The 27907-nt window shown below is 44.0% G+C and overlaps 5 protein-coding genes and 1 long non-coding RNA gene across 9 annotated transcripts; 3 read left to right on the plus strand and 3 right to left on the minus strand.

Annotated features, from left to right (window-relative positions):
• The first annotated feature begins 870 nt into the window (after nt 1-870).
• On the plus strand, nt 871-5664 carry LOC138626350 (kelch-like protein 33). 2 transcript variants are annotated; one of them, XM_069707928.1, is made up of 4 exons: nt 871-1821; nt 1897-2845; nt 2979-3149; nt 4143-5664. In XM_069707928.1, the coding sequence occupies exons 1-4, from the start codon at nt 1014-1016 to the stop codon at nt 4660-4662; spliced, it is 2448 nt and encodes an 815-aa protein (XP_069564029.1). In that variant the 5' UTR covers nt 871-1013; the 3' UTR covers nt 4663-5664. The 2 variants fall into 2 exon arrangements, with proteins under 2 accessions (XP_069564029.1, XP_069564030.1); XM_069707929.1 differs by lacking the exon at nt 4143-5664 and adding an exon at nt 3835-4136.
• On the minus strand, nt 5511-7641 carry LOC138626351 (complement C1q-like protein 4). Its single transcript, XM_069707930.1, has 3 exons — nt 7275-7641; nt 7017-7157; nt 5511-6284 (listed from the first exon to the last, which is right to left on the minus strand). The coding sequence occupies exons 1-3, from the start codon at nt 7594-7596 to the stop codon at nt 6016-6018; spliced, it is 732 nt and encodes a 243-aa protein (XP_069564031.1). The 5' UTR covers nt 7597-7641; the 3' UTR covers nt 5511-6015.
• Nucleotides 7642-10208: 2567 nt separating this feature from the next.
• Nucleotides 10209-11967, plus strand: LOC138626353 (complement C1q tumor necrosis factor-related protein 3-like). Its single transcript, XM_069707932.1, has 4 exons — nt 10209-10516; nt 10620-10688; nt 10956-11087; nt 11482-11967. Exons 1-4 carry the CDS (start codon nt 10258-10260, stop codon nt 11760-11762), a joined length of 741 nt encoding a protein of 246 aa, XP_069564033.1. The 5' UTR covers nt 10209-10257; the 3' UTR covers nt 11763-11967.
• On the minus strand, nt 11964-18124 carry LOC138626352 (uncharacterized). Its single transcript, XM_069707931.1, has 4 exons — nt 15759-18124; nt 14056-14995; nt 13776-13943; nt 11964-13143 (listed from the first exon to the last, which is right to left on the minus strand). Exons 1-4 carry the CDS (start codon nt 17755-17757, stop codon nt 12621-12623), a joined length of 3630 nt encoding a protein of 1209 aa, XP_069564032.1. The 5' UTR covers nt 17758-18124; the 3' UTR covers nt 11964-12620.
• Nucleotides 18125-22168: 4044 nt separating this feature from the next.
• LOC138626371 (uncharacterized) lies at nt 22169-27468 on the minus strand. 3 transcript variants are annotated; one of them, XM_069707966.1, is made up of 7 exons: nt 27197-27463; nt 26269-26373; nt 24807-24896; nt 24438-24512; nt 23696-23766; nt 23410-23581; nt 22169-22758 (listed from the first exon to the last, which is right to left on the minus strand). In XM_069707966.1, exons 2-7 carry the CDS (start codon nt 26335-26337, stop codon nt 22549-22551), a joined length of 687 nt encoding a protein of 228 aa, XP_069564067.1. In that variant the 5' UTR covers nt 26338-26373; nt 27197-27463; the 3' UTR covers nt 22169-22548. The 3 variants fall into 3 exon arrangements, with proteins under 3 accessions (XP_069564067.1, XP_069564068.1, XP_069564069.1); XM_069707967.1 differs by having other exon boundaries at nt 26269-26376; XM_069707968.1 differs by lacking the exon at nt 24807-24896 and having other exon boundaries at nt 27197-27468.
• Nucleotides 22195-23131, plus strand: LOC138626375 (uncharacterized). Its single transcript, XR_011311288.1, has 2 exons — nt 22195-22273; nt 22464-23131. It is a non-coding gene; the product is annotated as an uncharacterized lncRNA (long non-coding RNA).
• Nucleotides 27469-27907: the final 439 nt, after the last annotated feature.

A 27907-nucleotide genomic window follows, 5' to 3' on the forward strand; every position in this document is an offset into this window, starting at 1 on the left:
TTGTTATCATATCAATAATAAATGCTGAATAAGCACTCCTGCATAATCAAACTGTGGTTGATTTGTCAGAATAGAAAATGATAAAGTATCACATCACATTTTATGATCTTTCAACCACTAAAAGAATACGTACACCATTTCCTTTACCACTGATTCTCTGACGAGGTCAAAGACAAACACCAGCAAGATGGCTCCTGCAAGTTATATTCAGAGGGGGAATTTTTTAAATGAACCTGCACCATGACAGTCTGGTTTCCACTCAGATTCAGTCTGCCACCACTGGTTCCAGCCCCTCCTTTCCCAGCAGAAGGAAGAGGAAAGAGACTTTCAGCTCTTGTGCAGCAAAACTAACCTTCCATGAGTAACAACGATGATTATTGAAAGAGTTATTTGTAAAGTGCAAGAGGTTACGAGACAGTCTTTTCCAGAACAACAAAGTTTAAAGAGTATAAAAATCTCTGCAACAGAAAAATAGGGAGACAGACACATTTTTAAAGCCAATAGTAATCATTGGTTCATCTAACCTTGTGAGGACAACACTGGATTTTGGATTTACTCGCTGAGCCCAGGTTAAGTCTTTTTATTAGAATTTTATCAGCAATAATCATTAACAGATACATAATTTTTTTAAGAAAACATCTATTCAATCTCTGTTTAAGTCAAGGTCAAATTATCATTGCAGAAATATTTTGTCTCTTTATTGACCCTCCAATAAAAGTCTTAACCAAAACACCGATCCATTCTGGATGAACACTAGGTTGCACTGCATGCCAAGATTGTGTTGAAACTGAATCTCACTGACCCAGTAGCTATGAATAGCTGCTTGTTTATGCAGCAAGAGGAAACTCGTGTCTCAGAGGGAGAGGGAAGGTTCGTGGGAGCAGAAAAAGTCAACATGAAAAAGTAGGATATTCGTCAAGACGATACGCTTTTGCTGGATGTTATCAGTAATTGTAGGGAAGACATAGAAAAGACAACTTTAGTTATCATGCGAAGTGAAAATTCCCACTGACATGGAGTTTACCCGGCGTTACCTGCTAATGGAGTGGGAGGATCAATGGAGGCGAGAGAAGGAGAGGAGGAAAAGAGTGATTGAAGAAGGTGGAGAAGGGATGGAACAGGACAACCGCGAGCTGAGCAGGATCGTTGCCTACAATGACTCCAGGATGGGCCTGAAGAGTGGGACGGGTAAGAAAGAGGGGTCAGAGGTCAGAATGAGTGGCAGTGGTCAGGAGGGAAATGGAGAGCACACGTGCGACAATCCATTTGGGGATGAAGGATATGAAGTCCACACACGTCGCAGTAAAACCTATCCTAAAGAGGCGTTTGCGGCCCTGAAAGAACTCTGGGATTCATCTCTTCTGACCGACCTGACTCTGACCACGGAGGATGGAAACAGCATCCACGTGCACTCCCTCATCCTGGCTGCTGTTAGCACCTTCATTCTGGAGAGACTGAGGGAAAAAAGTGGGCAACAACCAGACCGTGCCGAGGATGCCCGCAGATGGTCCGTACACTCGGGCACCGAGGTTGACCATGTCGGACTTCGGGCAGTTGTAGAGTTTGCCTACACTGGGGTTGTGTTATCTTTAAACAATGATACCATGGCGCGAATCAAGGCTGCAGCGGAAGAACTGGCGGTTCCAAGACTGTTGGATCTGTGCCACACAGAGGAAAGAATGAAGGAAGGTGGATGTCCGAAGAAGGAAGAGATTTCTGCTCTAGAACAGATGAAGATGACCCTTCAGTCCATCGAACAGCTGAAAGCAGACAGAGTGGGGTGTGACGTAATCTTGGATGTGGATGGCACTTCTTTCCATGGTTAGTATGACTGCAGTTGTCAGGTGATTGTTTGATAGCGGCCAGAGTTTGAACAGTTCTTCTGGCTGTCTCCAGTTCACAGAGTCCTCCTGGCAGCAACCAGCGACTACTTCCGCGGCATGTTCACCTGTGGAATGAGGGAATCCCATCAGACCCGTGTTGCCCTTCCCTTCCTGTCAGCGTCTGAGTTAGAAGCTCTTATTGGCTGCTCCTACAGCGGGGTCCTCCTACTAAGTTGGGACTCCGTTTTTGAGATCACCTGCACGGCCCTCCAGCTTCATTTCCAGCCCGCTCTCTCGCTTTGCCTCAACTTTATGCAACAAGAAATACAGGCGAGCTCTTGCCTGGACGTGGCATCCTTTGCTGAAGCTTATGGGATGTCAAAGCTCCTCGAGGAAGCCAATGATTTTGTACTGAGGAACTTCAGGGAAGTGTCAACCACAGCAAAGTTTCAGGACCTACCGGCAGAGAAGCTTCTAGACTACGTTCGCAGCGAAGGTCTGTGCGTGCCCTCCGAGTTGTTTGTATTTCGAGCTGTGATCTCATGGATTGAGGCCGATCCAGAGGAGCGATTGGCCCAGGCGGCTTTGCTGATGACTGGAGTCCGTTTCCCCCTCATGACCTTTCGAGAGTTCAGGGAGGTCAGAGCCATGAACCTGCGCATGGAGTGCTATGGAAACACGGAGGTGGAACTTTATGGTTCGGCACTCAAAGAATTTAGTTCCAGCCTTCCGCAATACCAGGACTGCTGTCGGGTCAGGCGGCCCAAAGATGCTGTGGTTCTGGTCGGGGGAGACCAGCTGAACCCAGATGTGGGTCACCGCATACCAAGCAGGGAACTGTGGTTTGTGAACTCCCTTCGCACTGGCACGGGTTTGGTGAAAGGGATAGAGTGGAGGAGACTCGGTGAGATTCCCGACAGGCCAAAGTTCAGGCATGGAGTCGCGGTGATGGAAGGGAGGCTGTATGTAGTTGGAGGATGTTACTTTTATGCCAAGGATGACATGATGAAATCTGCCTACAGGTAAACAAAGACAGTTAGTGCATAATAATAATAATAATAATAATAATAATATTCTCTTCTGACTTTCAATTACCAGATCATCCACACAACTGTGGTCTTACGTTTTATTTGTTTCTCTCTGCACACATGCCAGTTATGACCCGGTGGAGGGCAGCTGGAAGAAGTTGGCTGACATGCTGGAGTTCAGAAGTAACTTCTCAGTGGTGGTACATGAGGAGCGCCTGTATGCCATCGGTGGAGATAAGGAGATCAACACCAACACAGACAGCGTCGAGATGTACAACTCAGACACCGACTCCTGGAGGTAATTTTAGCGATGTCGCTAGAAGTGAACTATTTGACACAGTACTGACCTTAAAAGCAGAAGCTGTATCGATGCTTAGCGTCAGCAGTCAAACATATCGAGGATATGTAATGCTGGTTTTGAATAGCAGACATGTTTTTCCAATTTGCCACGACATTTAAAAGTTGCTTATGTTTGCGTGGCGAGGGCACAACGGAGGAAATGAGATTTGAATAAAATAAAAATTTGAATTTGAAATTTTAATAAATAAAATGGCAGTGAATTAAAATTAAGGAAATTAAAATGATCTTTATTACATGTTGATCTAAAATAAGGCCTTAAATCAAAACTAAAATCTAAAGGGAAGTCTAAGATTCCTAAAACTACAGTCCAAAATAAGGAAAACTAAAGAAAGAAAACTAAAGGAGTGCTGTTGAGGAGTGCTACCAAATACTCACCTGCTGGTGCAACACAGCAAACCTCACAGCAGACAAGGATGCAACTTACAAAATGGTATCCCAGTGCTTCACATTCACACTCGCACACACACAGTAGTGCAGGGACCTCGCCACGAGTGCCTGGCATGCCAACAATGCGACACACAGCTTCTCTGAAAGATAAGAACTAAATACAAAATGATTTTAAAAGCCAACAAATACAAAACCAGTCAAAAGGAACCACCTTTGGTATGGGGCTGCCCAAACAGGAAAAGATGGCCAAATACCATGGGGTTTCCTCAACACTGCACCACTAACCACAGCAGGCTCAGGACAGGAGGCCAGAGAGAGAGAGAGCAACCAACAGCAGGTGCTTTTTATACCCTGTGACGAGCTGAGGAAGGAGTCAGGCCTCAAGCTGCATTCACTGTAAGGAGAAACATTTAACCCCACTACACCTAAAATACAATTTGCCTCTTGTGTCTCATGGATTAATGCTACATTATTATCTGTCAAACCATATAATATTTGACTTTTAACTTTCCACGACCTTCCCATGTTCTTTAATTGTTTACAGCTTCGCCCAGCCTCTGGACCAGGCTCTGAGTGGCTACGCCGCCACCAATATGAACGAAGGGATTTTCATCTCTGGAGGGTTCAACTCCAAGTACGTGTGTCTGGTTTCCATGTTCCTGTATCACCCGGAGAGAGGAACCACCTACCTGGCAGACATGACCCACGACCGGGCCCAGCATTGCATGGAAGCCCTGCGAGGTCACCTGTACGTCGCCGGTGGAGTGTGTAACCTGAGGAAGTTTTACACCGACCGACTAGCCTGCGAGATGTACGATCCCGTGTCCGATTCCTGGGCTGCTTTTGCGTCACTGCCTGTTCCCCATGTCGGTGCGGCCTCAGCCGCCCTGGAGGAGAAGGTCTACGTACTGGGAGGATACTGCCAGGACGACTACAGCGAGTCCGGACTGGTCCACCGCTTTGATCCCAGCACACAGCGCTGGGAGAACATGGGCAAACTGACAGGGGCTGTTACCGACATCCGGGCCTGTCTGCTCCGATTGCCGCGGCGCTTCAGAGAATAAGCGGTTTGGTCAAAATCAGAGACGCTTCAGGATGAAACCTTAGACACTGTAGCTATTATAATTAAAAGTATCAAATATCGAAATGGGACAAAAATGACAAAATTATCTTAGAAATTTTGAGACTTTTTGTTTTAATATACTAGTAAACTTTTAAGGATTATTGACAGGTTTCATTTAGACAGATAGAAGTCTATGTTTTGTTGCAGTACTTTTTAGATTGCGTAAATACAGTACTATAAAACAAAGTACCCAACTACTAGTCACTATATTTTGATGAATTCTTAAAGTAACTGCATGTCCTTCCTTATTGCCGAGTGACAAAATTCTGTTTTAATTAACGTATAGCATTAGATTTTACAGCCTTAAACTGTTTGTATAAAACCCTTTTTCCAAAATAGTTGCAATGCTGTCTCAAATGTATATGAAATGAGAATATAATGATTTGTAACTCATGTTCAGCCATATTTAATTGAAAATAGCCCAAAGACAACATATAAAATGTTGAAACTGAGAAATTTGATTGTTTTATGAAAAATATATGCTCATTTTGAGTTTGATGGCAGGAACACTGTGGATGCTGAACTGGGTTTGCAGACAATTTGTTTTTTCAAAAGGGGCATGTGTTTTTCATAGAACAATAACATTTATTTTCAACATGATTTCCTGTCTTTGATCTATTTTCAATTCAATATGGGTTAATGATTTGCAAATCATCACAATCTGTATTTATTTATATTTGACAACTTTTTCAGAATTTTTTTTTGATATAAATATAAAATTGTCACTTGAGATTATAAAAGTTTTAGACAATTTTTTTGAAGAAGTAGAAATAATGTAAACAAAATCAGCAGGTTAACCATTTTTTTTTAATTATTATTATTATTGTAGAAACAGAATGATCAGTTTGTAAGATGAAATAACCCAAAGAATCAATTACAAACAAAACATGGCAATTTAGTTTTGCACTCTCAGTGGCTTCGATTTGTGTTTAAAAGTATGGAATCACACATTAATCATATATTGATAACAAGTTGTTGTGATAGGTGTTTATTTGTGTCCTCCATGTACAAACACAGATAAAATAAAAGAACACTGTAATGGTTCAACAACATTAATTAATAAGAACCGGCACGTACCCTCATTGTGGTGCAGAAGTAAACTCTCCATTCTCAGCAACTACTGCTCATCCGAGGTAGGTTGGGTAATGATTAGCAGCTTGAAGTGAACTTTTTTACCACATAAGTAAACCCTTTACATTTAAAATGGATATAAATATCAATAAATTCAAAAGCTTTCTCTGGATTTCAACAAGAACAAGTCAATATCAGAATAACGATTATTATCCCCATGAATCTACTTCATTGGGTAGATGAGGAACCCACTGAAGATGGCTTTATGTACTTTTCCTCCCATCTGCAGGGCGATACTGACACATTCTTTGACCTTCATTTCAAGTACTACTGTGCTGCTCGTTGAGCCACTATGACCCCATCCTGTGGATTCCCAGGTGCTCACTACCCCTTTGCCGTTTTTCAACAACATGGCTCCTGAAGTGTGGGTGTAGTAGCCAAAAGTCATGAAGGAGAACATGTAAACACCTTCCACTGTAGTCGTGAAGATGCCTATAAGAGAGAAGAATGCAGTGATTTCACATGATTAGTATTACTAATGAGAAAAGTTCATTTTTAATCAAAAAATTAATGAATAAAAAACAAACTGAAATGTTGCCTCGAAATATAATCCAGCCAACATTGGTACAGTTCCAAATAAACACATCTAATCAAACAATCAAATGCTAATCAATAGGTAATATTTAGTTTCTTTTAAGTATACTGGCCCAGACTGGTTGCTTAGCAACCAGTGGAAATGCAAGGATGTTACTGGTTTAGCCCAAGAAATAGTGTAGGGTATATTTCTAGAAATTGTTCATGAGGAATAGCCCCTTGAGGTGTACCATCCAATCCATTCCTGTGTACCATCCAATCCATTCCACCAGCTGGTGGTTTATGTTTATTGCACTGAGAGATATTGATCTCCTCATCTCTCAGTATGAAAGCAAGCAGGCAAATTTCCCAAATGTTGAGTCTCTAAGTGTAAAGAATTGGTACCACGACATTAACCCTTTTGAAAATCGATAAAAAAAAATTAAAAAAATGTTTTAAAACATGCTACCTTTTGTAAAATGTGCACAACTGATGAGTTTACTGCATGTCTTATTGTCATGGATTTCCTTTCTAAAACTGTTTTGCATGTTTGTCCGTAGCTGCCCAGATAATATCGAGTCAGCTTTAAAAAATAGATACGATCTTATGTCAATCATCGGTCCGCTTTCTGCAAAAGAAAGTGTGTCGTACCGGTTTTGCTGTCGTAAGCGTTGCCGACGTTGGTGAACACTTTGTTGAAGATCAGGGTCGAGCCGGTGCTGGCGGTTCTCAGTCCGGTGAACATGTTGTAACCGTCGATGATTTGTGCCGAAAAAGCCACCTTGTCACTGACTGAAGAAACCGAAGAAGACATCGTTAGGTTCAGTTTCGAGCTCTTGGCTGTAATGTTTCTTTTGAAATACACATCTATCAAACAACTACATGTGGAGTCTGTTTTTCTGCCTTTACCTTTGTCTGAATTGTCGTCCTTCGCCTCTTCAATTGAACTCAGACGTTTCTCGAAGGCTTGCAGTTGTGCCGTCAGACGTACGAGGTCATCATGGTTGCTGTCTCCAGTGTTCTTAACGGCAGCAATCTTTTCTTGCAGACCACTTTGTTTTTCCTCAAGAGTTTTCTCCTTCTTATAAATGTGCTCAATGTTAAAGAAATTTGAGCAAAGAGTTGGTTTTGTTTTGGGTCTTTTTGGCGTCGGGTCACACTTGCGTTCAAACGGCAGGACAGAAGTTGCAACTGCAAATAAACCAAGAATGAAAACCACCTTGACGAACATTTTCACAGATGAAACTGCTTCCTAACTCGCCTGCTGTTTGTTTCTCTGCAAGAACTGGGTACAAGGCTCATGAGGCAGCTCCTTTTATTTTCGATGGGACGGCCCTTTCGTGACAAGTCTGGAGAAAGAACTTTCCCTCCTTCAAAAGAAAAAAAAAAAAAAAAACCACACCCTACAGAAACAACAGACAAATACAGATAACAGCTGTCAGCCTGGCTTTTTTTTTCTCCCAACTGCTTCTCGCTTATTTCAAACTCGTCTTCAGCCTCTCTAACTTATGTTTGATGTTTTTGTAATGTTTGGGATGAATCCACTGGCTCCAACCTATGCGTGTGCCTCGGTGTGTGGGAAATACAAGCCAACATATTGCAATAAGAAAAGCCATTATCGTGACCATTTTTCAAGTGATTTACATTCTCAAAGGTAAAATGGCTGACAAACCCGTGAGGGACAATCTCACGTCTCTCTTTAATTTTCGTGCCTGTCATATCAGATTAAAAAGTACTCTGTCAACCACTCTTGACGAGGTGGTAATGCCGTCCCCGGGAAGCTATGAAGGAACAAGGAAATAAGGGCAGGAAATCTCAGAGCTTGGCATGTCAGGTGTTTAAAAGTCCCCTGCAATGATAAATCACAAAACATTTTACCAGTGAAAAGAACAGACAGAAAACAGGTTTAGCTTACCTGAAGCAAACTTTTCTTGGGTGGAGGATGCAAATGATTAAACAGAAGCAAACAGTAACTGTGAATTATAAACAATTATATAGAAGCATATGAGACAGACATTAGAATTACTGCCTTGCAGCTTTCTGCCTCTGCCACCCAGTCGAGTTGCACCTTACACGCTTATTCAGCATTGTGACCGCTTGAATGTAACAGACAATCATTTACATGTACAAGTCCTGACCTAAATCTTCGATGAAGGCCACAGCAGATGATTTACACGAAAAGGGCGACGTTCTGACACAATGCGAGCTAAGTAACTTTATATTGCGCCAAATCACAACATAAAGTAATCTCAGAGGACTTTACCAAGTCTTACAATGTCATCGAGAGAAACCCAACAATTATACATGAGCCATCACTCGGGCGACACTGAGGAATTCCAAAAAAAAAAAAAAAAAAAAACTCCCTTCGAACAGGAAGAAACCTCCAACAGAAACAGACTCAGAGGAGGACGACCGTTCTGTGGAACATAACAATTATCAAACCACCATGTCTGGAATGAGAAACATGTAAGGGAGAGAATAGTTTGACATTTCATGCTGTTGAACCAGGATGTAGAGTTAAAAAATGCTCACCAGGGTGACAGTAAGTGATGCAGACATTTGTGCTCGAAGCACATGGCGTCAGACATTTATTCAATCATCAAACATTTAAACAGGATTAAAGCGGTATCGGCAGAGATGTCCATTTTGGACCGATATTTCATTTTAAATGAAGTGCCGATAATATTGTGCACCCCTAATAAGAAATGTGAGTATTTATTCATATAATTATCTATGATAATATCTATATATATAATATATGATTATATGTATTATTTGTGATCATTTATGTCAGAATGTCTTGTTTATATATTTATGAACATATCAGAGGTCCTGACTGTGACTGCATTAAAATACAGGGCCGCCTGCTGCGCTGCAGAGGTGCAGCACAAATAACAACGTCCTGTAAAATGTGGGTAAAAAAAAAATGTTGCCTTGAAAACAATGAGGGCGAGTAATCTGAAAGCTCACTGCTACGCAGCGTCATCATGGAGATGACTTGTTTGATTGTGATGAATTACGCACCCTCGAGGCGCTTTTCACTCATCCTGACTGGAGACCGTGACTTTTTTATGGTTCCGGTCAGGTCATGCTGCGGGGTAATTTTTGAGTCTTGAGGCATTGCCAAATAACAGGAGAACAAATTTACGAGCCGTCTCATTTCTGTTGCCCGCTACCAGTCATTAAACTGTCAGATTTGATCAGCCGAACCTCGCTGGTTAATTGAGTTAACCCCGGTCGCACTACAAGTCTGTAGAAAATACACATTTCATGGATTTCCCAGCCCACAAAAAATAAAGAATCCTCACCAGCTGATGATCCATGTAGAAGGTAAGAAAATAGATGAACAACATTATTCTAACATGGCAGAGCCCTTATCATGAATTTGACGAAGAAAAGTGGAAGATCAAAACATTATTTTACATAACGTTACCTTATTGGCTGCTTATTCTACAGTATTTGTGCAAGCAACACATTGCAGAGTTCATTTTTACTTTTATCTTTCATATCATTAAAACCGTTTCCTTCACCAAAGACCTGCTGGATGTGAACCAGTGTTTCACGTCACTCCAGATTCTGACAAAGACCATCTGGCTTTCTAAACCGGATTTTGCTTTGTGCAACTCGTAACCCCACAACATGATTTAGAGATGGCCCTTCGGTGGTTTAAGTCTGTCTTCATGTTTTATGTACATGTCACATTTCCTGTTGATATTTTGCAAGCAGACGCACTTAGAAAACCCTCCCAGCAGGCCTGTCGGGACATGGGATCCCCGTGGGCCTTAACACTGCTCGCTCAACGACATCCAAGGGCCGTCCTCGTGGCAGAGGACAGATATATAATCCAGCGAGGGAAAAGAAAAACCCCCAACACAAATTCAAGACAGAAGAGATGGAGTTCAGAGGTTTGATTCTGCCGACCCTCCTGGGTTTGGTGTTGGTGGGGCCGGGGTTCGGACAGAGAGGCGACGCGGACATCAGCGAGTGGATGAACGCCAAAGAGAAGGTGATAAAGAATCTGGAGGACAAACTGGGAAACGTCGAGCAATGCAAGAACGATGTGGAAGCTCTGGACTCCAGGCTGAACGCGACTGTGGACGAGCTGACGAGACAGAGAGCTGAAACGGACAAACTGAAGACGGAGAACGAAGGTACGAGATGACGTCTGAAATATTAGGACAGATATTTTGACCCAAAAGTGTGAGTTAAATAAATTTGCTTTTTTTTTTTAACGTTTTTCCAAAACTTGCACAGACCTGAAAATCAGACTGGATGCAACAGAGAAGCAGATTGATGAGCTGAAACAGAACATAAGTGCTAAAGGTAAGAAGGTCGAACTGTTTAAGCCAACACATATTTTATGTTTCCAATGCTAAATTAAGTCCGTCAAATCTTCCAAGAATAAAAAAAAAAAAAAAAAAAAAAAGAAATCCCTGAAGTGGAATTTAATTAATATAATTGTTCACATTAAAACTGTAAGGAATTGTAAACTCTTGCAAAATACTGTCTGAATGTTGTTTTTTTGACATTTTGTAAGCGTTTATTTTTTTAAAACTCTGTTATTGTTTTTCCCCATTTTCATTTCTACAGCGGCTCCTCAGATTGCATTCTCGGCCTCTTTGGCAAGCTTTGGTGAAATATACAAAGGACCCTGCACCGACAGGACTCTGATTTTCAAAAGGGTCTTCTCAAACATCGGCAACGGTTACAATTCAAACACAGGTACTGTGCGATTCAATGACACGACATCATTTTTATACTGAGTTTGTGTTTAAAATGGGCTATTAATTAAAAAAAAAATTGTTTTGTTTGTTTTTGTTTCTATGGGGAAATGTATCTTCCACAGAAGATTTTCCTTTGTAAATAAATAGTTGTTCCACTTCCTGAAGACACTAAATCTCCCTCCCGCTGTGAAAATTGGCTTCTGGTATTTCAAACAAGATCAAACAATAGAAGAATTTACCGGCGCTGTGTGACTCGATGTTTTCCGATGCTGATTGTATTGCTGACAGGTTATTACACCTGAAAACAGCATTGTGATGACTGTGACATTGTGATGACCATCTGCCTTTGACATGCAACTTAACTCCACTCCTTCCCTTTTGTTCTGTTGCAGGCGTCTTCACGGCCCCAGTGAGCGGTCTCTACTACTTCACCTTCGCTACCTATGGCTACAACACTCACACAGTGGGGGCCATCTTGACGAAGAACGATGTGCTGCAAATCTCCACCTACGACAGCCCGACGGCCGACGGCTCTGACAGCAGCAGCAACGCAGCTGTTCTGCAGCTGGCTGCGGGCGATGAGGTGCACGTGCAGCTGTGGGAAAACGGCAGAGTGTTTGACAACCTGAACGGCCACACCACCTTCAGCGGGTTTCTCCTCTTCCCAGTGTAAAGGATTGTTGAGAAGAGATGCTCATTCAACAATAAGGGCATTCTGAATGTATTTGATCAAAGCCATCGTCCCTATGCTGATATGAAAATTCAAAAATATAATCACCTTGGCTAATACTTTCCTCATAATTACCTAAATAAAATAAAATCTCCAGCAATAGCAATGAAAACAGTCATAATAAAGGAACTAATAAAGGCATGGTTTTGTTCTTAATTTCATAATACATTTTAATGAACATGTGAATGTTAAGAACATATTACATTGCCTTTTTCTTCACCTGCAATAACAAACGTGTTCACCAGCCTCAGGCAAACACATTTTTGCTATTTTATTGCTTTTCTATTATTCTATTCAATTCTATTCTATTATTGTATTCTATTATTTCTATTATTATCTCATTGCTTCTGTATTCTGCTGTAGCGAAAAAAAATTCCCCTCGGGGATTAATAAAGTAACTACCTAATTTAACCTACCTAAACTATGAACACGTGAGGAAGCAGCTCCATCTTGTGTTCACAGTTTGTTATTCGACAAATCACACATTTTAATTCTTTGTTTTGTTAAGAAATCATACTATTACTAACTAAAACGACCTCTTTTACTGCTGCAGCTTTTGAGCCTTTTAAAACACTGAAAATGCATGAAATATTCCAAACTGGCAACTCAAAAGCTATAAAATATCATATACTGTGTAGGATTAATGTCTTCATCAAGTTAATCTAAAATGGAACAATGCAAAATTGCAAAACCACTCGTGTTTAACATGTGTGTTTAAGTGCATGCAGTTTAGTTTAACTTAGCCTCAGCATCAGTAAACCTTGTTTGAAACAACATAGTGACGACATTTGTCACCTCGTCTCACACTCGGAAGTGTTGTGGCAAACACAGCAGAGCTGCTCGTATGTCGTTATTTGGCCCAGGCATCCTTCCCATGTTCTCCCATCTGTACGTGGCGGCATCATAGCGATGAATACTTTTAGTCTCACTGCAGTCCTCCTGGCTGTATCCACCCAGCACATAAAACTTTCCCTCCAACACTGCACTTCCCGCCCCTACGTGCCGCATCGGCAGAGACGTAAACGCATACCAGGTGTCGGTCGCCGGACTGTACACTTCACAGGCCAGCTGGTCAACGACAGTGACGTCATCGTTTGTGGTGATCCCACCCGCTACGTAAAGAAATCCATTCAGGGTCTCCATGCAGTGGTGAGCTCGAGGTTTGGTCATGTTTGCCAGGTAGGTGCTTCCCGTGTCCGGGCGGTACAGAAACATGGACGCGAGACACGAGTAGTCGCCGTTTCGCCCTCCTGACACGAAGATCTGCCCTTGTGAAACTTTTGCTACGTGACCGCTGATCGGCAGATCCAGGGGCCAGGTGAAGCTGAAAGAGACAAGGTTGTTTTTGTTTGTTTTACCTGAAAATCTTTGGTGAGATTTAAAGCAGCGGCAACACAAAAGCAAAAGAGAAATAAAAGAATGTCATGTTCTCAAAAATCACTCCATTCGATTTTTAAACTGTGACTATTTACAAAGGTTTAGTTGATATATTTTCATAAATCGTAACAATAAGCTAGATTGTCTCGCAGGTTCGAGGAATTTGAACAGTTTTGATTGCAACTGTATATTCTACAGAAGAATATTGCGTATCGAATCAGGCCAATCCATTTTATCAGCAAAGACTGACGATGTTGGCACCAGCTACATTACCTGTCCTCCAAAAAACACAAACCCTGGATCTGTTGCGCAACAGATTATTAAGCCCACACTTACATTACTTCAATTGGAGTATTGTAAGAATTAGGGGTTCTTGGCAACTGTGGATTTCCTAACAGAACTCAGCAGCCTACATTTTGCCACTGCATCAGATTCAATGTTTTGTTTTTGTGAGGTTCGTAGCAAGCAAATCATTGAGTGTGGTGGTAGATGGTCGTGGGGCAAATCTAAGCAAGATCTTAAACCCTTAAAGTAAACAGCACCGTTTGATTTGAAAGATTAATGTCCCATCAAACGTACCTCCAAGAGTTTGTGCTGGGGCAGTATCGTTCTACACTGTCAATGAAGTCGGGGTCACAATGTCCACCGATGGCGTACATCTTTCCATACAGGACAACCACAGAGAAACAGCTTCTCTTCAGCTGCATCTCAGCCAGGCACTCCCAGCTGTTTTGAAGAGGGTTATACCTACAGATGTGATAAAATGAGATTAAAAAAAAATAAAAATAAGTAAAGAAATGGTGAAACAATAGTAAAGCTGTTATATTTTTAGTTAGGACCAGTGGTTACTCTCTCTCACCTGTGAACAGAATTCAGGGTGTCGCCAAGGCCGTAATACTTCTTGCCTCCAAACACGTACAGTTGTCCTTCGAGCACGGCCACCTCATGACAAAACCTCGCTGGTTCCGGCATCTCACCCAACTTTATCCACTCCATGGCCTTTTTTATCCCGGTATGGTTCCGCAGGGAATTCCCGAACCACAGGTCTCTGCTGATGGCGCGGCTACCCATGTCCTCGGAGATGTGGTCGCCTCCAATCAAGACTAAACTTTCTTTCGGCAGATAGATGCGGCACTGATAGTGTGGAGCGGTCTCGGTGCTGCAAAAATCTTCAAAGATCGCTTCATACAGCTCTGCCAACCTGTGATCCGACCACATGTTCTGAGACTTGACCTCTTTGAATTCCTTGAATGTCATCAGGGGAAAGTGGATGGTTTCCATGAGGACTTTAGTGAGTCTTAGCCTGAACTTGGGCTTCGCTTGGATCCAGGTCACCACAGCTCTGAATACAACGAGCTCGGATGGAACACAGAGCGAGCGACTTTTGAGGTACCCCAGGAGCTGTTTGGCTGGCAGGTCCTTGAACTTTGAGGTGCACGCCACCTTTTGAAATTGCCGCAGGACGTAATCGTCTGCGACTTCAAGAAGCTGTCCCATCTCATAGGCCTCGGCAAAAGATACCACATCCAAGCAGGAGAGATGGTTTATTTCTTGACTCAGGAAGTTAAGGCACAGGGAGAGGGCAGGTCGGTACTGGAGCTGGAGAGCAGTGGTGGTGATCTCGAAGATGCACCTCCAGCTGAGGGGCAGAGCGCCGCTGTAGGAGCAGCCAATGAGAACTTCCAGCTCTGACGCCGACAGGAAGGGAAGGCTCACACGAGACTGATTGGTCTCCTTCATTCCCAAGGTGAACATGCCGCGGAAGTAGTCGCTACTTACAGCCAGGATGACTCTGTGGACTTTACAAAGGATGGTAATCAGGTAAATATCCTGTCATCTCAACTGACATTTCATTTATTTCTTTTATGCATGTCATTAAAACATCCTGATATGACGCCACAGTAATACACCCGTTAGCCCACTAGACGATAGAGTGTCACTGAAGTTTTGCCTCGCCTTTGCACGGAAAGTAAAGTGGCTTAGGTTTGGACACAGAAACCACTTGACCTCCTCCATTTTCGCCCTGGTCATACATGCGTGCAAGTTTCACGTGTCGGCGAGACAAAATGTGACACTGACACGGCCTCCTCTACTGGACAGACGGGTGTATTACATGCCTTGGCATGATACTGGGCTGAGTTGAAGACAATTCCCATAGAGATTGTTGCACGTGTACCCCAAGTGCTTTATAAATGGTCGTATCATGGCATTATTGACAACACAAACTTGTCAGGTCTTACTTGGTGGTTTAAGGTTTGAAAAATGTAATCAAGGTCCAACTGAGTAGTTACCTTGTAAACAAACAGAGACTGAAATCATATTTAGAAGAGCTACAAATAACAAGAAATGCTGGGCATCGTGTTCTGGATACCAAAGTTATAAATAAATAGAGATCTAACGTGGTCACTCTCAGATGACGGAGATGGTTTTAAGTTTCATTAAGTGCCATCTTGATGGCAAAGAAACAAATCATACAGATGAAAGAATTTGACCGTGGCAGCGAGGGATGGGGGGGGTCGATCCAACGTAGGCGGCTGTGAATTCACTCATTGGTCTACTCACCATTCAGCGATGCCCCAACAGCTTCCAGAGTCACGTCGCAGCCGGCTCCGTCCATCCACAGCTGTTTGACGGCCTGAAGACTGATCTTCATTTGCTCTGCAGCAGTGATCTTTTCCTTTTTCTCCTGCCCTTCGGTTGTGGCGGGCCGCTCCTCTTCCTCGGTGCAGAGTTTCATCACCCTGGGTGCGCCCAGTGTTTGAGCTGCAGCCTTTATCCGTCTCACGTTGTCCTCGTTCAAACACGACACAAGTCCAGTGTAGGCAAACTCCACAATCGCCTCCAGCCCAACGGAATCCAGCTCTGGTCCTAAAGACACTGACCACGTGTGAACACCAGCACTTGTATCATCACCGAATCCTCTATTGTGTCTGTAGTTTTCTGCTTTGCTTCGACCCAAATATGTCAGGATGAAGGAGCTGACAGCAGCCAGGACGGATGAGTGCACGCAGACACTCTTCCCATCTTCTGTGCTCAAAGTCATGTCGGTGAGAAGCGAGGAGTCCCTGAACTCATTCAAGGTGCGGAATACGTCTGTGGGGTAATCGTCTTTGCAGTAAATCTTTTCCTCCTCTTCGTCACTGTCTTCATCCCCTGAATCTTCTGCTTCCTCGTCATTTGTAGACTCTTCCGCTCCCTCTTGAGCATCTTCACAATCATCTAGAAACTCTTCTGGAGTTGTCCACGATTCGGTGACTGTTTCCGCTTCATCCGTCAACTTCTGACTCTCATCTTCTTCTTCGTCCCTCTCCTGAGAGGTCCGGGCTCCAAAGGCACCATTTTCCTTCCTACGTGGCTTTTCACCAGGATCTTTCCGTTCATCTGGATCTTCAAGTTGTTTCTCGACACATTGGTCTTCAAGGTCGAGTCTTTCCAAGTTGAAATTTTCATTCTCAGGTCCTGCCGAGTCTGAATCTTCATCGTGCATTGATTCCTCTGAACTTGAAAGGTTCTCTTTGAGCGCTTCAGGTCCTGTCGAGTCTGAATCTTCATCATGCACTGAACTTGAAAGGTTCTCTTCCTCTTCGAGCGCTTCATCTTCTTGGTTTTGCTGAATATTCTCACCCTCTTCTCCGAATTGCTCTTTAAGCCAATATCTTAAACTTTCCTCCTGTTCCTGAAGCTCCTCTTCTTGTTCTTCGCTCACCTGCCCTACTTCCTCCTCACTCTCCTCAGCGTCCGTCCTAACATCATTTTCTCCTTCCTCCATTTCCTCTGCTTCCCTCACCTCCAACTCTTCCTCCTCATCCACCTCGTCCGTCTCCTCAACCTCCCTTTCCTCATTCACTTCCACCTCCGTTTCCTCCTCTTTCTCCACAGCCACCCTTTCTTCTGCTTTAGTCATCTCCCCGTCTCCTTCCTCATCTTCCCTTTTGTCCTCTTTAAGCCGCCTCTCTCGATCACTCCCACCGATTCCTCCTGATTCACCTTCTTCCTCTTCCTCATTGACATCCTCTTCCCCGCTGTATCTGTACTTGCCTTCCTCTCCCACCCTATCCTCTTCGTCCTCATCGCTGTCGCTGTCCTCCGCTCTAATCCAGCGCAAAGCCTTCTCCTTCCATCGTCTCCTCCTCTTCTCCATTTCCTCTGCTTCCCTCACCTTCCACTCTTCCTCCTCATCCACCTCGTCCGTCTCCTCAACCTCCCTTTCCTCATTCACTTCCACCTCCGTTTCCTCCTCTTCCTCCACAGCTACCCTTTCTTCTGCTTTAGTCATCTCCCCATCTCCTTCCTCATCTTCCCTTTTGTCCTCTTTAAGCCGCCTCTCTCGATCGCTCCCACAGATTCCTCCTGATTCGCCTTCTCCCTCTTCCTCATTGACATCCCCTTCCCCGCTGTATCTGTACTCGCCTTCCTCTCCCACCTCATCCTCTTCTTCCTCATCGCTGTCCTCCGCTCTAATCCAACGCAAAGCCTTCTCCTTCCATCGTCTCCTCCTCTTCTCCATCTCTCTCTCCCATTTACCCAACTCCTTCTGGCTGCACGGATCAGCCAAGGCCATCCTGTCCGATACGCCTATAATCTGCACTGATCCCTTCAACCTGTCAAAGCCTTCACACCTCCGGCTGCCAAAGAATTTGCAGATTACTTACTTTTTGCAGTTTTTGAGGAAAGAAGCACATACAGTAGCAGACTTTGTGTCTCCGATAAAAATCCACTGTTGGGATGTTGCTGTTATTGTTGCAAGCAGCTCCACTTCTTTCCCTGTCGACAGACTTCAGCTGTGTTGTCTGTTTCTACCTCTCCTGCCTCCCTCCTCCTCCATGTAAATGTCCGAGTGCTCATAATTCCTCATATCACTAAACAGGCTGCCATCTAAACAGGAATGACAGCCTGTTTACATCCAAGACAGTTTTAGGAGACCTAACAAAGGTTTGCGAGGGGTGAATGCACTAAATGTCGGGTCATATTTGGGGTGTCTATTTTTTTAATTTTTTTTTTGCTTTGTTGTGACACTTTATGATTATTTATTGTTCATTATCAAGACAATTATCTTCACAGGCCCTGCAGTTCATCCTCATGCTCTGAAATTATTCCACATTGCAGTGTATTACTGCGGTGATCGTGTTGAACAGTTATAATATTCATACTGTCAAAATTTGACCCAAGCAACTAATAAACAAGGATCTAGACCTGCAGGCAGCTGGATCGGTGCCCGTCTTGAGTCTGCGAACTGCGACATCGCAAAGAGCTTTGGCAGGCATCTTTATTCTGGGGCATATGACTTGGGGATCAGTATTGAATGCCCAGAGTGGAATCACATTGCTCCTCCACGTCCAAAAACCGTGGAATTTGGGTCAAGGATCGAGAGGCGTGAGGGTTAAGACGGAGGCTAAGAGGGCAACAAAACACACGACACCTGTCGGCTGGTCAGCTTTTCAGCACGCTGAGAAAGTGAGCGGCCGGGTCGCACTGTAACCTTGACTTGAAAGATAGCGCCACAAGCAGCTGACAATGGAGCCTCACATACTGTACTCTATATGCTCCCCTCCTTAAGTTACCACATTGTTAGAAATGGCAACCGGATCCAGCTAGTTGTAAATTGATTGCCTTTCCACAGTTCACACAAGTGTCAAGTATTTACGAAGTCGCGGTGCACCAATCAAGTGAGGTATCGTCTTCGCTAATAACGACTTCAGTACTTTCAGTTGGAAACAGTTGCATCAAAGGCGGTCAGCTCCACAAACAGGAAATCTCTGTGGCATATCAAACTGTATCAAAACTGCCAAAAAAAATTACAGACAGCTTGAGGAGACCGACCATAATATTGTTACTGTTTTTATACCGTAACGCCAGCGAACTTCATAACCTTAGAAATTATGTTTTTGCCTTTTCCTTCCTTCCTTTCTTCCTTCCTTCCTTCCTTCCTTCCTTCCTTCCTTCCTTCCGACTGACTGATCTTGTGAATACAACATCTCAACAACGCAAACTTGGCACAAACCTTTACTTGGTCCCAACGATGAACTGATGAGATATTTGAGGGTCAAAGGTCATACATCAAGGTCACCGTGACCTCATGTCCATCTCCAATTTGTGAATGCGATATATGAAGAACGACTTGAGGGAACTTCATCAAATGTGGCACAAATATTTACTTGAATCAAGAACTAACTGGTTGGAGTTTGATGCCCGAGGTCGAAGGTCACTCACAACAAAAGCAGAATTCATTCATTCATTTTGATAACATTTCTCACAAATGTCTAATAGGATAAAATGGTGACGTGATGACTATTTTTACCCAAAAGTTCCAAGGTCAGTTTTACAGTGGCATCATAATATTTTGCAAAAACAACTTTTCTGGCCATTATTGGCCAACATAACTCAGGAACTAAACTGCAACTTGACTGATCGGCAGTGGGAGACACCTGCGAGGCGGTTAATCTCGTCATGTCTCTATTTTTCATGAATCTGCACCAACTCGGTGCCCCCGATCCGAAGGTCTTTCCTCTTTAACATCAAAATCTGGCCTCGCGTTTCTTCCAAGATCATTGGCGCGACACCTTTTTTGGTCTTCTGCACAGAGTGAGTTTTGTAATGAAAGTCTATCAGCTGAAAGGCTTTGAAGTTTAAGAGCTGTGAGTGGGTGAGCTGGAAGTGAAACTGGTGGGCAACACTTCGCTTTAAAAAAAAAAAAAACACCTCTCCAACCTGAGGACACAATGACTCTGCTCTTCTCTCAGACATTCACGCGTGAGGCATCTCATGCAAAAGTACTGCGGAGAGGTTTAGACAAACAGACCAGTGAGTCAGGTCCTTATTCAACACTACACAAAGAGAGAAATAAATTCAAAAATGTGTGCTCGATATTTTACAAGTGGAAACATCGTGAACATTTTTCTTCAGACTTAGTGCGTTGTTATGTGTTTGTCGGCATTCAAATTTTCAACCCACAAATTCGATCAAAATGAGACTTTCTAAAAAAAAAAAAAAAACTAAAAAAAAAACTTGGACAATTACAGCCGTCGCACAGCTCTACTAGATCTGGAAAACAAAATACGCGACACAAATCCAATACAACTTCTCTGTAAATGTCGACTAGGAAAAAAACATAAGCAGTTCCTTCTCCTCTTTAACAACGAGCAAACATTTTGTTCACGGCCACATTCACACCCCGAGTTTGTAACGCAGCAGGTGTGCAGATGTTGCTGTCGTTTTTGGCGTCATCGCCTCACAGCGAGCGTTTGGCTCCGGGCGGCAGCTCACAAATCTACTTATGAGAAGTCGGTTTCCTCCGCAGTCCCGACTGTTACCATGACAACGCATGCAGTGAGAGGAGGAGTGATGAGCGCTAACCTCGTTATGGGACCACCCCCCCCCCTTACCCCGACACCCCCCCGACACCCTCTCCCTCGGGCCCTTTCCTCAAGAGTAGCAACACGGCTGGGACATGAGGCTCCATTATAGCGCAAGAAGTACGAGCGGTGCGGGAAGGAGCGTCGTCATCCACTAATTAAAAGCGCGTGTTTTGTAAGCTGAGACGAACGCTTCCGTTTCACAGTGAAAGACCAAAACTTGAAAGAAATCTCATGTCGAGTAAACATGGAGCTTCGAGCTCGCACCGTGTTAGCTTAGCTTGGCATGAAGACGGGAAACAGGAGGTAGCAGCAAAACCGAAATCCTCCCACCACCATAAAATGACATCGTTTTTGTTTTGAATCTATAAAAAGTTGTGTGTTTTTTTTTTTTTTTTTTTTTTTATGGGAGCTGAAGTTGCAGTTTGATGCTGTGTCACGTTGCCAGGCAACCAGCAGAGACTCTGGAAGGTGTCCGTGTCCGGTTAAGAAACTGTCCCGCATGCTAAACCCACAACTCGCCTGTTTAATAGCGGTAAATACAAAGCAACATTTTTGTTGTTGTTGTTGTCAAAATACAATCTATTTTTATTGAACTTCTACGACCCCATGAAACACAAATGGTGAGCACACACGCAGAAATAAAATGAAGACCAGCGGTACAGCAGGCTGGAAGAGAAAAAAAAAAGAAAAGAGTCAAACTACCTAACACAGAACAACCCGATGCTAATTTAAAAGGAACGTTTCTCTGCAGGGATGCAAGCACCTTCAGTGCGGTGTGAAAAAACATAATCATAACTTCAAAAAACATACAAAAACAACATTAAACATACGTTGCAGAGAAGCCAAGATGGCTGTTTTTTCCCTCAGTTATGTAGAAATAAGCAGCATGACTGATTGTCAAGCTTGGTTTTCTTAAATAATAATATCTTTTTTTTTTTTTTTTTTTTTTAAACATAAACATAAATAAGATAAACGTTCTTAAACATGGTAGTAAAATGTCAACTGTAAGGTTGTTAAATTGTGTTTAAATTGCTTTAATACGGTTACGGTAAATTCCACTAAAGCTCTTTTTCTTTCTTTTTTTTTTTTTTTTTTTTTTTTGAGGTCAGCTTATTTGACTAAAATCACAGACGTGTGCACGTGTCAGGAGGAAGGACGGGCAACAAGTCAAATAATACATGTAATCCACTCACTGAAACAACAGATGTGCCGTAGATCATACGCGACGGGAGCTATATCAGATCTCTCCTGCTATTGCTTTTTTTTTTAAATTGGGCCACGCTCTTATTTTAGAAGCATAACTCCCTGCATTCACAAAGTGTATTCCTCTGAGGAAATCGGGACGGGGCCAGGAAGGTGACGACGGTGCCGAGGACACGGGGGACGCTCTGGAGCAGCGGTGAAGTACGCCGCCGGTAGGAACGGAGGAATTGCATAGTTCAGCAGCATTTTATTTTTGTTGTTTATATCACACGTTCTTCCCCCATCGAGCCGGTTAGTGTTTCCTTTTTTTTTTTTTGATATGTTTACCTGCACAACCCTGAAACCTGCGGTGAAATCCCACCCCCTCTCACTCCCCCTCTCACTCCCCCTCTTCCTCCCCCTCTCCCGGCCCCCCCCCACCTCCCTCCTCCTATTAGGGGCTCCGGTGGCTCGTTAGAATAAGGAGCGAGATGAGAGGTCTATTTTTACAAACGTGGGGGTGAGGAAGTGAGACGGAAGGTGAGATTTTGAGACAGAAGCGAGCTCTGACTTTACATGTAAATGAACAGAAATCTAGATGTTTGAAATGCCTCCAGAGGGTCATTACTTCTTTTGAAAAAAAATTCAAATTCAATATTTCTAACTTGTTCTTGTTATTGTATTTGATTTGCGTGCTATCTGTTTTTTTTGTTGTTGTTTTTTTTTAAAGAATATTGTCCGAGTTTGGTAGAAACTTTGAAGAATATTTGAAATGAAACCAGACTGAGACGTCGTCGTCGCCGTCATCGCCGTCGTCAAGCGCTGGCCCACGGCAGGAGGAAGGACACGATGACGATGACGAGGGAGAGCGAGAGAGGCAGAGCGAGGAGGAGGACGAGCGGAAGCGAGAGGGACGACGGCCACAGAGACGTCAGCTTGGAGCCTCGGGGCAGCTCGGCCGGGCTCTTCTGCCCCTCCGTGTTCGGCCGGCAGATGACCAGCGGCCTGACCTGCGACACGCTCTCCTGAAACACAGCAGAGGACGAGAAGCGGCTCTCAATGTTCCACCCGTGCATCGGCCGTCGAAACCTCCGCCGAATCCCGAAGTGACGTGTGGGACAAACGCATCCTGAATGGTGAGGTCATTTGACCGGTGGAGGGGACCGGCACCGGGTGCGCGCTGGAGCTGTGTTGCCGTGGCAACGACAAATAAAAAGAAAGGGTTGACCTTGCGAAATTGTCGCGGTTTGATTGGGCTTAGGCACGGACACTAATCGGTCAGGTCGAGGACGAGGACGAGGATTCGGGTAAAAACGACAACGTTCTCCGCATTCACACGAAGGCACGAACATCGATCTCCTGGTGAACATGATCGGTATCATCACCGGCTGGACCGGGGGGGAAAAAAAAAAATCACAAGTGAGAGCGTGATCGATCACAAATTTAGCACATGAAACCAGAAGATGTACCGCTGGTGAGTTCATATTTCATGTTTCTGTTTCCATCAATTCTGAACAGCAGAACTTCACCTGACTAACGGGGATGGGGAGATGAGGAACACTCGTCTGTCGCGGTGCTTTGTGACGTTGAATGATCTGTAATAACGGGGAGCAGACGCGCACAGCAACTAATCGGACCTCACACGTTTGGTTGTTGTCGTTTGTTTTGTTTTTTACCTCCAGTATGGTCCTGCTGTGCGCTCTGTCAGGACTGAGCCGGAGGTTCCAGCGATGGGATCTGTGGCTCCGCCCACCGTCGTCCTCGCTCTCCGTGGTGTCCTGACGCGCCACCCGAGGACGCTTGCGTCTCCGCGAGCTGATTCGCTGCAGAGAACCGGGCTCCTGGAGTCTGAGCCGAGCGAAGCCGAAAAGACAAGAAGGTCCGTCAAGACGTTTGTGTGGGGGGGGGGCGGGACTACAGGCGGAAAAGCTGAAGCGCGGCGAACGTGCACGACGTACGGACCTGCAATCCGTGTCCTCGATGTCGGCGTCGGCGTCGCTCTCCCCCTGAGGGTCGGACAGGACGCACTCCTCCTGCAAGCACAACCAAACGCATGAAACGTATGTCATAGAAAAATAAATCAATAAAAAAAATACACATATTAGCTGTTGAAGTTGAAATTGGAGAACAAAAAACCGAAAGTCATTCAGAAACACAAACTCCCACATTTATTGGACGTGGGGGGGGGGGGGGGGGGGCTTTTATTTTGTAGCTGTCGAACGGAACCCCGGTGAGTCACCGCCGACCGTCGCCGCTCGTAAACCGGTAACTACACTCGATGATGCCGTTCCCCCGCGCGTTCATGCGTCAACGTGGTGTCGTCGCCATTGTTACCGGGCATGAATCAGCTCACACCTCTCACCCGTAACATGACTAACGAGCTCCGGAGGCTTTTTAAATCGGGTGCCATCGCGTTCCTATTTTTGTCCGAGCGGTATCGATCGTCTCCGTCTCACGTCCCAGAATGTCAAACAATCCCTTTCGATTAAAAAAAAAGTGGAAAGTTAAATATATTGCGTGCTAGAGATTTTTTTTTTTTGGGGGGGGGGCACATTTAAAGTGTTTTGTTTGTGACGTTAAGATGTCAAGATCTACCGGCTCCCGCCAAGATACGACATGGCTGCAACTCCCGTCCCCCCGTCCCCCCCGTCCCCCCGAGACACGCAAACAGGACACAGAAACGCACACATATGTTGCACATTACCTCCGTGCCGTATCCCTCAGAGTACCTGGTTATCGTGACTCTCTTTTTCCCACAGTGTTCACACAGGAGTGTGTCCTGAGGAAACAGAAAGAGCACAGATAGATTGACTGACTGACTGACTGACTGACTTCACTTCTGTGAAAAGGACAAAATACACAAATCTGAAGATGAACAGTTCTTTTAAAATAAAGAGTAAAAAAAAACAAAAAAAAAACAGAGGCAGCAACGACAGAGAGAGAGAGAGAGAGAGAGAAAGAGAGAGAGGTTAGCAGGAAACCAAAGGCAGGAGATGGAGATGAAGAAACGCTACGATCCGAGCGGGCTGAGCGACGGTCCGCAGACACTTAAGTGGGAAGCCGGAGCACTCACCGGCGTAGGCGTGTGTGCTTCTGAATAAAGTGTACAGGGACCGGCCTCGCACAGACACACTACATCCACCTCTCCACAACTCGCCCCCATCTGAGACAGAGAGACAGAGACAAGAGAGGATCAACACCGGCGACCTGTTGACTTATCGAAGCGCCTCGTCCCTTTTATCGTCAGCCAGCAGCGTATTGACGAAGTTAGAGGAAAGGAATAAAGAAAAAAAAAAAAAAGAAAAGAAGAAAGAAAGCTTTGATGGACGCCTGCTTATATAATGCGGTACGATGTCGTGTCGCTGGGAGAGGCTCGGAGGTGAGGTTTCTGGATTGTAACTAAGCGGCGACCGGCCGTGACCATATTTGGACGAGATGGGGGCGGAGCGAGCGGTCAGTCAAACACGCCCCCCCCACCCCCCCTCGCCCTCCCCCTCTCAAAGACGTCACTCAGTATCTAATCAATTACGGAATTATCTTGAGAAGAATTTACTGACTTTGTATTTCATGAGAAGTTGAATTGGAGTCTACGGAGCGGACCCCTACTGGCCCTCGGTGGTATTGCACCGTACGGCACTTCTGCACTGGCCTCATTTTTCACGTTCACTTTTATATACAGTGTATGATCATAATCTTTTTTCCTCTTTTGGCATGTTTAATTGCTCAAAAGTGGATAAATCAGCTGCCGCTGCTGGAAATTTGAGTTCTGACAGCTGAAAAAAAATCAAAGAGGTCAACAACATCTGAACTACAGTAAAAACTGGATATACTTGCTTATTTGTCGCTATTGTTTAAATGTAATCTTGTATCAATTAAAGGCAATAAAACGGGACACCGACGCTGGAATTACACTTTCTGCATCCGCAAGTATGTGAAGACATATATTTCATAATCACGGTATGTAAGCACAAAAAAAAATCGGCGTACTACCAGAATTGTCCGCAGAGGCGTTTTTGTGTTCCGACCCGTTTCTCTAAGACCAGCCAGACTCGGCCTCTGATTGGCTACTTGGTTAAGTTTTGTTAGGTTTCGGCACCAGGGGAGTGATGGTGATGGGCGAGAATATCCTCAGGACCAATCAGAAGCAGAGTTGGGGTCTTAAAGGAATACAGGTGGGGAAACAAATGAACTCTCCACAAAGTCTGGGCCTCATGAAAAAAACAAAAAAAACCAAAAACAACTTAAAATAGGTGTTGAATTTGAATGAATCTTTAAAATGATATAAAAAAGAAAAAAAAAGAAATCAAATGTGGTCTGAGGTCTGACTTTGAGCGTCAGGGGGGAGAGAGGGAGGGGGATATATGTCACCGACACCGATCCGACTGCGCATGTGTGGAACGTGTCCTCCGAAGCCGACTCCAGAGAGCGGCAGAAACGGAACCGCAGGGCAGCACATTCAGGCCCCGGGTCCACTTTAAAGGGGACATCCGGGTTTCGTTCGGGGAGCAAGGTGGGCTATAAATAAACAACCTCACCTCACAGTCATTGTCAGACGTCTCTCCGGAGGTAAAGAGGCCGTGGGAGTCAGACTCCCTCCGCAGCATGACCTCTGACCCTGGCTCACACACACTCACATAGACCTGCTGGGACAAACACAAACTGGCGTCACCAGCCTTTGTATTTTTCACTCTTTAACACTAATGGCTAAAAAAAAAAAAAAAAAAAAAAAAAAATGCTTTATTGAAGTAGCTAAAACAGGAACTCTATTGAAAACTGCTCCAAATATTAATATTGTGATATTTATTTTTATGCAAAAAGCCAAAGAGCTATAAAGTGTAAGTGCATAATCTCAAGTGTATGGAGATAAAATAGGATTGTTTTGTTGCTATGACCCATAACTATCAGTGAAACCTCTGAAAAAGTCTAAAGACTTTGATGCATGTGTTACTCAATATTTCCTTTTGAATAACTAAATATTAAACTGTATATATATATATTTTTTTTTTTGGTGATTAAATAGGCCCAATAAACAACATTTTCAGAGTAATGCTTTTTTTTTTTTTTTTTTTCCTCCAATGACAAACGTGTAAAATGTCAAGTTATTTATTCCTGTGAGGACATTTGTGTCGTTTGCCCATTCAAATAAACGGCGGAGTCCAAAAGAATTGATGCTGCGGTGTGTCAGAGATCTGTCACCACAGCAGCTCACTGTAACATCTGCCGGCCTCTGTCCGCACTCCCGTTACGTAACAGCCTACGACAATCAACGTTAAAGAGAACTTTTCACATAAAGAGCGTGTCGTCACTCTCAAGATCGAGTTAATAAATGATGTCCAAACACAAAAGAAACGACCTCAATTAAAATATGATGAGAACATTTAGAAATAACTATTTAATATAAGCGGTAGTTAAAAAATAAAAATAAAAAAAAAATAAAAAAAAAAGAACAGTGACCCATCTTACCTCAAACGCATCCTGTCCGAGAAGATGGAACAAACCCGTGGGAGGTGGACGGAGTTCGGTATTTAGAGGATGAGCAGCAGGAGGACGCGGTGATGCTTCTCATTGTGGCGCGGGGAAGCCGCGAGCTCGCGCTGCTTCTGGATGTTTGACATTGTAGCAAAGAATCCTCCGGTGTGATGTCAGCCCCGACGGTGACAGGCGGCTACGGTCCGGGGAGCGCGCGCTCGCCGGGATAACCGAACGTTCCCGCAAACCGACGCGGGAGCGCGCAGACGCGGCAGGAGCCGCTTCCGTTGAAGAGCTTTCACAATAAAAGCAGACCGGACGAACTCGGTGAAAGATGACGTTTGTTTTATGTGTAGGTATGAATGGGTCGTGTTGATACGGTCGTCGTTTGTTTTTGTTTTGGTTTTGCTTTTGTTTGCTTTTCACACCTGAGCATTAAAATCTAATTTAACTTGAATTTTTGTCAAATTCAAATTTTAAGTTTGAGCACAATTTGTATAAGTACTGTGTAGCCTGTTACATGTGTTTCTTTGATTGTGTTGCAAAAATAATGCATGCTAAGCTATCTACAAAAGTTAAAGGAGTGATAAGTAAGATTTAACTTCTCCATAGTAACAAAAGGTTATAAGGTCAAATATGACCTCCTGACCCCCTATTTAATGTATGCATTACACACAGGTTCTGAATGCTAAAATATGACCTGTC

The sequence above is a fragment of the Brachyistius frenatus genome, unplaced genomic scaffold, assembly GCF_029030835.1.
Source record: "Brachyistius frenatus isolate BFR_SWC_R1_liver_20210118 unplaced genomic scaffold, ASM2903083v1 Contig_73, whole genome shotgun sequence".
NCBI classification, from domain to species: domain Eukaryota; kingdom Metazoa; phylum Chordata; class Actinopteri; family Embiotocidae; genus Brachyistius; species Brachyistius frenatus.